This window comes from Prunus dulcis, chromosome 6 (assembly GCF_902201215.1).
Source record: "Prunus dulcis chromosome 6, ALMONDv2, whole genome shotgun sequence".
Classification (NCBI taxonomy): domain Eukaryota; kingdom Viridiplantae; phylum Streptophyta; class Magnoliopsida; order Rosales; family Rosaceae; genus Prunus; species Prunus dulcis.
Window position 1 is genome coordinate 12,227,032 of NC_047655.1, and position 11,263 is coordinate 12,238,294.

General features: G+C 36.9%; 1 protein-coding gene across 6 annotated transcripts; it reads right to left on the reverse strand.

The window, feature by feature from the left end:
• Positions 1 to 1,619: 1,619 nt before the first annotated feature.
• LOC117631126 (protein IQ-DOMAIN 1) lies at positions 1,620 to 10,818 on the reverse strand. Of its 6 annotated transcripts, none has more exons than XM_034364089.1 (9): positions 10,656 to 10,818; positions 10,502 to 10,563; positions 9,642 to 9,779; positions 9,339 to 9,455; positions 7,602 to 7,841; positions 5,871 to 6,098; positions 4,332 to 4,445; positions 2,709 to 3,198; positions 1,620 to 2,255 (listed from the first exon to the last, which is right to left on the reverse strand). In XM_034364089.1, the coding sequence occupies exons 4-9, from the start codon at positions 9,420 to 9,422 to the stop codon at positions 2,101 to 2,103; spliced, it is 1,311 nt and encodes a 436-aa protein (XP_034219980.1). In that variant the 5' UTR covers positions 9,423 to 9,455; positions 9,642 to 9,779; positions 10,502 to 10,563; positions 10,656 to 10,818; the 3' UTR covers positions 1,620 to 2,100. The 6 variants fall into 6 exon arrangements, with proteins under 6 accessions (XP_034219980.1, XP_034219983.1, XP_034219982.1 ...); XM_034364092.1 differs by having other exon boundaries at positions 1,643 to 2,255; positions 9,642 to 9,761; XM_034364091.1 differs by having other exon boundaries at positions 1,643 to 2,255; positions 9,573 to 9,779.
• Positions 10,819 to 11,263: the final 445 nt, after the last annotated feature.

Consider the following 11,263-nt stretch of genomic DNA (forward strand, 5'->3'; position numbering starts at 1 on the left):
AGAGCTGGAATTGCACCTCTGCTTCAGAAACGAGATGCACAGCACCTGTTCGATGAAATGCCCAAACCACCCGGAGGTGCAACGAAATGCCCACTGGGGAGGACAGGTTTTACATTCCTGTGAAAGCAAGAAAGAGATACAATAATCAGCAAAAGCAAGCTAGGAAAGCCAAGAATGATGCAAACGAGAACCCCAAAGAGCTTCCAAAGAGCAAAGTAGTGGTTTCTGAGAAGAGAAGCCCCAAAGAGCCTCCAAATACATTGGCAAAGCCTTCTTCTGAGTCATCTCTAAAGCCTAGTAGTAATGTTTTATCTGTTGTGCTTTGTATTTGGCTACTCCAAAATTGTCTGAAAATGGGAAGGAAACTGAGTTTTTGTTGTTGGGTTTTCCATATGTGGGAGAATAATAGGGGCTGCACTTGCCAAGCCTTGAACAAATGAAGCAAAGATTTTGACCACGTCTAGTTGGTTTCTCAGACGGCATGTTTTGCTGATGCCAAAATATACGAGAACGTGTAGAAATTGAGACTTTTTACCTTTGGAGTTTCCGTAACTTAGGACTTGAGATAATTATAAGCTACGCTTAGGTGCAAAAACAACTTCAGAATAAAATTTATTGCCTTTCTACTACACTGTTTTGTTATTTCAATGAGGAGTTACTTAGTTTTGCCCAAACCAGCTGGAATTGTATCTCTTTTTTTTTTCTTTTTTTTTTTGGGGTTTTGAGCTCTTAGCTTTTAAATATTGCACCTCCGTTGAAAAATTCCTGGATCCGCCGCTGATTGGAGCCACATACCTATTTTTGAGGCTTTCATTGTTTTCTAATGAACTTTTGTCTCTGATCATCATCCCTTCGAGATCAATTAAAATAGAGAATGAATATTTCACTTTTGAAAAAAGTCAAAAAAATTTCAAAAAAGACAGAAAAACCTATCCACTTTCAAACCAAAGACATGTAAATGTAAAAAATTCCTTAAAAAATTCAAAAATAAATAATAATATTTTTATCCATTTTGACTTCTTTTAAAAATATTTCTCTCTCTTGGCCTTATCCAAAATGTCCCATATTTCATAGCATTAATGGGGCCGTAAGGGCTTTTCAACCTAACCTACCGAACTCGGGCCACCCAACTTCCCCGACCCATCATCCCTTTCTCACAGCTTCAACGTAGCCTCCACCCAACCCAACCTAACCCTACATAGCAACCTAGCCCACTAGATCGGACCTACTCCGCCCCATCCTTCAAAGAGAGAGATTTCCAATTGACAATTATATGGGCGGTGGTGTGTTGTGGCTTTTTGTGACTGAGATCGGCAAGACGACGTCATCCCCCTTGGAGTCAATAGAACAGCCAGAGCCAGCACCAATAAAAAAAAAGAAGAAAAAACCAGACAGCAACAGAAACTAAACAAAAAAATGGAATCAAAATCCATTAGTTGATTTTAGAGTGGAAAATGGTCGAATACAGAGAGAGAGAGAGGTAATTTCGTTATCTCTCATTAGATTAGTACATTCTAATAAGTTCCCCCAGACTGTTTGGATATATGGATTCAGATCCAATCTGGAACCTGACACAGAATGGCATATAAGAAAACAATAATTGTAAAAGAATAACCAAAGGACAAAAATGATATACAAGATATGCACGGAAGTTTCAGGCAGCCATTTCCCAGATTGTTCTACTAAATATTTGCAGTGACGATGACTACAGGTTTCCACTTAAATTATATTCACCCCAATTCCCAGATCCATTATTGGCAAAACCATATTACACAGATCTAATGAAAATTGTCGACGCCAACTACTATGAAAATTGTACATTTAAATAGTAAACACCGATATGCTAACATAATTAACAACACTAAACACAGCTGATTACAACCAATTCACACTCTGATCCCACTAGTCTTATTCCTTCCAACAATCACAAACTGAGCCATCTTTGACACCGCTGCAGTGAAACCACTTTGAAATGATTTGACCGTAACAAAAGCGAAGTAGTTACAGTCTCCACAATGTTGCTCCATATGTACAGATTTAAAACAAGAAGCACCTCGACGGGAAATGCCATGAAAGTTATTAAACGTGGAACATTTAAGTTTAAGCATCAACAGCTTGTGAGAAAGATTTTGTGGGATTTGAGTCCCCTCTTCCACTGAGTTTTGATCTAGTCTTGATGGGCTTCTGAGAACCAGGCGTCCCTTTGACATTAGATCTAATAGGATGTCTGGAAGTTTGGTAACCAAGACCTCCCCCTGATCAAACCAAATAAAGAAACAAATAAATATTGAGCAGCATAATTACTGCTGGTTTCCTGAAAGATCGGAAATAGACACCATAGCGCATTGTTTGAATTACAATGCAGCATTTAAGACAAGTTACTTGGGGGATATGACAGCTCTAGGATGCTACCTGCTTATTCTACAAGCATATACACCTATCTGAAGGCATGCACATTTTCAGAGAATGAGGTCAAAACCCAACAGTAACTTCAGAAAGTTGTAATAAAGAAATGCCTGAATGCGTTGCTAATTCGCGTAGAGGAGCTCGAGGCATCTTTCCAAGTACAGAAATTTAGGTGGGAGAATGCCCACACACACACACATACACACACGTGTATATATATATATATATATATATATATAGAGAGAGAGAGAGAGAGAGAGAGAGAGAGAGAGAGAGAGAGAGAGAGAGAGAGAGAGACTCACTGCCGTTAGGCAGAGACAGCCGCTTCTTTGCTTGTTTATCTGATTCTGTGGATCTCTCTTTTGGATTACTATTGGATCTTGAACTAATACCAGGTTTTGAATTTCCTTCTTCAACTGGATCTTCCAAATATGGCTTGGACTTTGGCTTGCCCATTTGGGTAGTGGATGCTTCCAACATGCCTGCTGACTTACTAGGTGAAGAATCACAGCCATCGGAATTAAAGGGACCAACCTGTTGACTTGAAAGATTTGATTGAATATTTGAAGAAAGGGGCTTCTTGCCAGCAGACTTTAACTGGGATATACCGCCATTCTTACCCTCAATGGATTCATTCTCATGCACCATTACTCCATCCCTAAGATTAATATCTAGAAAGCGGTTCTCCCAGGGACGGACAGCCATCCATCTTTCCAACCAGTTCCAACCCCAGCTGCTTTTATCTGGTTCGAACCCAGAGGGAACTGGCTGCTGTCTTGATCCAGCTTGCCACTACAGAAAATGAATATGTTATGTGTAAGTCCATGGAGGCGAATGCTTCTAACAACTCATTATAGGACAACAACTAAAAGATTAATGCAGCCGATCTGAGACAATCCTCGTGTGCACGAGTGCTAAATTTCCATAAAAAACATGACAAAAGGCATCAATCACATCAAAATGTTTTTAAAAAAATGTAAATTTTGCTCCTTCACCCTTAACAAAGTTCAATAGGAAATTAGAGGTATGACCTCAATTTTTATGTTTCTGTATACAATTTTACTAAAATGGGTCATATTTTAATGACAAAGTGCTCTTTACATGTTGGAGTACCCAGTATATGCTTTTTGAAAAACTCCTGACACGTATTTTTGTAAGTATCATTGATAAAGTGTCTGAGAAGTCTTGTTCATAATTTTTTTAAAAAAAGAAACATAATATTATTAAAGTAGGAAAGCTAATTACAAAGAGTTGATAAGGAACACTATTACTTCTACCTGAAAACTTATCTGAAAAGAAATCTAAGCATCCAGGGCTGCAATGCCTATTAAGAGTGCGTTTGATGGCTAATGTACACTTTAATTTAAGGGAATAAAAATAAGGCTTTAAAATCCCTCACATAAATGCCTCTTGAGTTAGTTTTATAAACTTCAGTTGGGTGTGTAATTCAGAGACCACAGAACGTGACAAGATTGTCTAATGACATTGAATTCTAAAAGTAACTGGCTCCACATCAAACGAATTCTATTAATTGAACCTTCTGTTTGAAACAAAAGACCTTGCAAATGATGAATTCATTTCAATTGAACTGGATTCCTTTCTTTGGTTCCAAGCACAGTGATTACTATTTTATTTATCATAATAACGAATTATCATTTTTATAATAACGAGATAACATTTTAAAACCCAAAATCCTAAACTGAAGCCGCTATTTTCCCACCCCAGACTGTTATGTTTCTACATTGAAGTTTCTACTCCTTCCATCTGTGTTAGCATTTGTATTTCATTTCCTTTCTAAATTTTGGTCAGTATCTCCTCTTTCCCTTCAATCTTCCTTTTATTGCAATTCACAATCAAATTCAGCAACAAAAGAAAAAAAAAAATGCTGCTTCATAAAACTCAACCGAGCAGTTAACATGTGTCACCTGATGAGCAAGAGCATATGCCATGGCTCTCTCACGCTTAGCTGCAGCCTCCTGCCTCTTCAAGAGCTTGGCTTGAATTTCTTGAACAGATCCTACACTGTCACACCATCCTTCCTGCAACAGTCAGAATAAGTCACCGTCAACAAGCCTACACAGATCTAGGATGCTAACCAGAAACAAGAATGGAAGAGGTGAGCATGGATGTACATCTACAAGAGCTTATATCAAGCATAACGGCATTTGATAAGCTAGGGCAGCGATATTGCAGAATTATCTGTACATCATTAATATGCAAAATTATCTCCATTTTTTTTCTTTCTTCTTTTTCGTTTGAGAAGAGATATACTTTTATTGAACAGAAAGTATAAATTCATCACTGCAAGGAGTACACCAAATACAACAAAAGGAAATATAGTACTACCACAAATCCAATATGTCCAAAACAGATGCCCCACATAGAAAACAAAAACCTAACCCTACCTCATAATTCCCCAAGTTCAACATAAAAGCAGCCTCAAAGATTATTGCCTTCTTCCGACTTCCATAAACCTTATGCACTTTGCTTAACAATGAGAAACAGCTCGGTGGAATTACCCAGCTGGATCTTGATTTGTGTACATTCTAATTCTCCATGTTTTAGTTGTACCATTCTTTACTTGAGATGAGATTATATACTGTGGAGTAATTATAATGCTATCATAATGCTGTCATCTAGATTTTCTCTTGTAATTCAAATGTTCTTAATTGTTGTCACTCTTCTATTTTGACCTTTTGATAATTTCTAATTACTAAATACCATCCTACATATCCCACCCTCCTATAATTCATCCCTAATCCTTGCTCAACATTCATGCAAACCGAGTTGGTCCCAAAACCTGAAAGTAGGTTAGTTAGAGGTTATATACTTCAAAGAAACCCTAGGTCCTAGGACAACACTGCCCTTGTTAGCACCCCGGGATGGGGTCCTACCATGGAAGACAGGTGTCAGGCCAAGATACGGCAGGTGGGGAATTCCCAGATGGGCGATGCCATTCAAAGTTGAAAAGGAATCTAAAAGAAGAAAATTAGGTTAGGTTTAGAATTTTCAAAATTGTGGCAGGGTGGGAAAACGGAGGTAGGTGGTTGGGTAGGGTTGAAAATCAGGATGAGGATAGTGCTAGTCAAGGAAACAACAAAAAACATAGAGAGAGAGAGAGAGAGAGAGAGAGAGAGAGATGCTATTCTACATGGGATGATTAAATTAAGAGGCATTTTTTAATGACCGCCTAAATGCCTTGAGATTCTCTAATCACCACCCAGTTTCTTTCGCATTTATTTTCCGACACTAGCTCTTTTGCAATGTTTTCAGTGTTTCAGGGGGTGGAAAGGAAAATTCGAAAAATCAGAGTGCTATTAAGGAATTTGGCTCCCACATGGGGGTTTCACATTTTCCTATCAAATTAAAAATCAGAAATTTAGAGAAAGCATATAAGTAAAGATATCATCTGAACATGGTATATTGTGTATGTAATTAAAGCAGACAAAGGTACTAATACTTGCTTCTATTTCTCGAACATGAGCCTCATTTGCAAGTTGTTGCTGAAGTCTTTGTTGAACCGTTTGACTTTCCAATGCAATGCGAACGCGCCTTGCTCGCACTCGAGCCTGAACTCTAACTAAAGCTTGCATACAGCGAAGAGTTATTGCAGCTTGTTTTCTCACAGCATGGCCTCTGACTAGGGCTTGAAGTCTTACCAATCCTTTTAAAGCTCGAAGAGCTCTTCTAGCCTGACATAAATCACCAAAATATTATAATCTGATCACAGTTAAAAATTCAAAATGGAATCAATAACTCAAACTATATGGAGGCATAAAATACGGCTACTGTCAGCAAAACACAAACTTCATGAAGATGTACTATATTCCAGGCAGACTGCAGAACAGAAAGATAATTAGAAACTATCTAGGTAATGTTATTAATATTATGCTAGAGAAAAGAAATACAACAGGAGATGGACAAGCAATTCCACCTAGGACAAGCCAATACAAAGTATAAACACAACTACCAACCAGCATTCCTCGCAAAACTCACGCCCAACCGACATGAGTAATGCTATAAGGAAAGCCCTAAAAGGTTTAGACAACAACACCCTAAGAGAAGCAAGACATCTCATTCTATCCCTAATAAAATACATCTCCTTTACATTTCCTGTTACTCAAACAAGTTGCTCATCATCATTTACCTCTATCTACTATGAAGAGTGTAATGATATTAATAAAAAGTACTTATTCAAATTACTCCTTACAAATTATTGTCTTATTCATTCCATCCTACCTGCTATGATATTTACAACAGTTATTTTACCATTCACTGCCTCCTATGATTATTCCTCAAGCAATCCAAGAGATTCTACTAAATAATAAATTTTCCCTGCATGCATTACTGATTTTAATTCACTTCAATCATAGTGAGACTGTGAGAGGTGGCATTTATTATTTCTCAGTTTATAAGCCCTTCTTGCTAAAAGGTAAATGATTTTTTAAGGCAACAAGATGATGAAAAGTATTAAACATAGTTAGAATTTGAAAGATGAAACAGACACACAAAAGAGAGGTATCACGAAGGGGTTTGGGAACTTTTTCCCCTTTCTTTCGAAAGCATATACGAAAGAGGTTCTGTATAATTCAATAATAAGTGAAAAAAGAGAGCATAAAGGAAAGAGGTTGCTTGATTATCATAAGCCTATATCTTACATAAAAATTTATTTGCCACTTTCATCTGATAGAGGATAAATATTCCAGACAATCATTTTTGTTTAAGTTATTTTTTTCTTTTAATTAGCTACGGGATTCACAATAAGCAGATGCTCCCTTAATCTCAAAATATATTTCTCGCTTCTCGCTTCTCTCTTCTATCTGTCATATGGGACCCCTAATGTAGCATGTGATTGCAGAAACTATATAACAGCTGTGGAAATTTCGAATTTTATCACTCGACCAATAACATGTTATGCAATTCCAAGTTCTAATTACATTACAGTCCATAAACGTGTGCATGCATGCAGACAAAATCCTCAAAACCTTCATCATCTATGTTAAATTAATATTTACTGCTACGTAATAATTAGAAGAATCTTAAATCCAGTATCACAATAACTTAAAAGCTTGAATGTCAAAGTTGCAGCATAGAGACAACTAGAAAGAGGAGTCTGAATATAAATACACTTGAAAAAGCCAATACAACATTATGCTTTGCTGACTAAGTGAAAATAGGATGAGAAAATTTAATACCAGAAACCCACGAAAGGCTGTTTGGATGCGTGTGGCAGCCCATTGTTCTCTCACATTCCGCTCACTTTGTACATCATGTACTTGAAGTGAACCAGAAGGTGAACCCACAGTATCTATGTTTAATTGAGTACTGGAAACTCCAACTGGTGGAGGAGCATCTGCATCAAACTCACATTGAATTCTAGAGTCAATCTCAATGGAATTCTTTCTTCTGTGCCGAAACTTGTTACCAGCTGTTCTCTGCAAGGATTATAAAAAATTTTTAAAAAAAATAAGTCAGACAGGCTGATCCTTTTAACTACATGGAATATTACCATATTCAACTTTCCTTAGAGTTTCTCAAGTTGTTCATAGGATAGGCCAATTGAAGTCTGGAGGTTACATGACAACAAACATATTGTACATTGATAAGTACTTTTTTTTTATTTTTTTGGTTACAATGGAGCAGAAGCCCAACCAGCAAAAGCTAAACAACCAACCTGGGCCTGGCAAGGTCTTTCTTATCCTCATCTAAACTACCCATCAAACATTCAAAAGTAGCAACTATGTGACATGATAAGTTCCTTTTCGCATAGCACTGTTCTAAAGAGCTTAAGGTATTAATATGGGGACTACTGTTATATTCTAAAACTTCTCCTTCAGTGCATGCTTCTCCCCACCACCAGAGTCTAACATGTGGAATTCAACATAAACTGAGAGGTTGTAGTTGGAGAAATTTGAACTCAAGATCTGCTGCTATGAAACCATAATTTATTGGTTTACCAATGTACTAAAAGCTCAAGCTATTAGGTTGTTATGGAACTACTGCTTTTTATTCTAACATACGAGATATACACACAAAAGAATTTAACAGCTTCACTGCATCACTAGTGTAAATTATATAGTCTGACCAAGAAATGTACTTTTTCCACAATGGGAAAAATCTTTTCACCATCCCTAAAAATTTTGTGCTCATTATAAAGATATGTTCACAATTCCTACATAATAAACGAGTTAAAGCTATAATCTCTAAACACCGGAATAAAAAATTATACATTTGCGAGAGCAATTAGCAGCAAGTTTCACCACTTAGTTTTATTTGTGCACAAACTCTAACTACACAACTCCAACAGAGCCTACAACTAGTAACAACAAGAGAAACTGTGATGAAACCAAAATAATAACCTCTACCTCTCCTGTTCCCTACATTTTGCTTTTGTCATGGGCAGACTCAAACTACATAACCCCAAAGAGCCTGTAACTAGTAACAGAAAGCCTTGAACTTGATAGATCCAAATAAAAAGCCTCAATACCTTCGCACCCTTCTCCTGCTGAACCACACCCCACAAGATATGGGGGAAAAAAAATGGTTTTACAAAACTGGACTTTACTTAGGGTGGATAACACACATCCTATATTGCCAACTCTCAAGCTTTTTACTTACACATGATCTACCCAAGAAACCCAGCTATCTCGAAGCATGTGAGAGTGGCTCTAGATAACATAAGAAACAATTCTGTACTATTTTCATATGAGTAACTAAGATGCATACACTAAATTAAATTCTCAAACACAAATCAAATAACCATGGAGCACATCTATATGTTTGGAGAATGTGAGAATATTCCAGAAAATTTCAAATAAGATTAAGAAAAAAGTGATTGATTCTTTATCCAACCTAGCAAGACACCAGATAAACAACTATAAATAAGAAGCGTAAGATGTCTAAGACTAGTAATGGAATGATATGGTACCCACATTTTCATCTCTCTCTGAAGACTCTGACTTTTCTGATTTCTTTAAGCCAACCAATGCCTTAATCCATTTTCCAGAGACACCCATGGCGCAGTCACTTTAGCTCAACCAAATATACACCTGCTAAGGGAAAGTTTTAACGAACTAAGTTGAAAGTACACATATAATAAGTTATTATTGACTAAAATATTACTTTACAGCCAACAAGTAAAAACGGGAAGAAATTTTTTTTTTGACCTGAAGGATTCAAATCTAAAATTGCACTAAGTCAAGAGACAACAAATGCTCCATCCCCCGGCCTCTCACCTATCAGTACCGACCTCCAACCAAGGAACTACTTCTACCATAGAACAGTCACTTCAGTAAACATGAATATACCAGGAACACCAACCAAAAACTCCAGGCAACCTCCTCATGTTGTGGACACTTCAAAAGATCAAATATCTATAAAATAATAAAATAAAAAAATATTAAAAAAAAGATAAAAACTTCAAACCAATGCGGAGCCAGGTAACCACACATATGACACGAATCAAAGTGGACAACAAGAACTATTTTTATCACCGGTCCATAAACATAAAAGGTTCTGAAAATGGAAGTTAAGCCCAACTATGGCGATCTGAAATATCCTTAGACCCATATGCAAGCAATATTACACTATAGAAAATGATAATGGAACTTAACACAGTTACATCACATATACAGATCCTGTAACTTCCACAGCCAAGAGTCCAAGACTAAATGTACTTGTTAACAAAATTCACAATTTCTGAACCAAATTGCTTAACTATTACTTCCTCCATGAATTATATAGGAAGAGTAGAAGAACTTCAGAGAATTCAATTAAAACGCAAGAAGCTCAAAAACGCTAACGATATCACAGATAGCCAATCATTTTCATCAAACTAACATCTTTACTGCAAACCAATTGATAGTTCAACGCCCTAACTGCATAAAACCTTACCAACCCAAATTGGGATCAACCAAAGCCATTTTGAAGACCTACTAAGCACCCCACTAAAACCCAAGTTCAGTCCCTCAATTTCTAAGGACCCATATTCCAACTTTTCTAACAAATTTGAACAAAACCCTCGAAAAAAAAACAAAAAATCCCAAAAAAGGAACAAAGCTTGAAATGTACTACTGATAAAAGAACAAAAACATACAAAGAATTGTGCAATTAAACCATGCAGATCCACCTATCACGAGCTTACGAAGCCCAATTCACCTGCAAGGCGGAAACTTCAACACACACAAGTAGAGAGAGACCAGTAAAGAAAGAGTAAGCTGTGTGAATAATGGGAGAAAAGTGGTAGATACCTTTGATCTATCAATGGGTCAAATTAGTCAAAACCTCTCTTTTTGGAGTATTTTTTCACCAAAATTCAGCTTTTGGAGCAACAGTTTTTATTTTGCTTCATTCAAAAGCTCTCCAGTTTGTGAGCCAAATGTGAGAAAAAAAAAAAAAAGGCCGGCAGGGAGTGAGGACCGGTCTCGGCTAGTGTGCCCCGGGAGGTAATTAGAACTTTTTCGGACATACGGCGTCGTATTAGGTGGTGAAGGAATGGTCGTGTCCTTGTCACGCATGAGGCCACAGAGTGACAGAGTCAATCACGGGACGAATGCGACCCCCACCCCCATCGAATCTATTGATTGGTTGAGCCCACGTTTACCGGTTTTGGTGATGCTTTTTTCCCGTGCACACGTTAGCATTCACCTTGCATCAGGTGAAAAAGCAATCCATTATTATTAAATTCTGTCATTCTTTTAATATAAATGATAGTATAAATTATAAAATATGGTAAATTTTTTAGAGATATTTAGTGATATACCCATTTCTAGCACTAATATTATAAATAAATCCTACACAATTGAATTCCTATAAACAAACCCAAAAAAAACCCAAAAAATGATAGCTAGCCTTATTG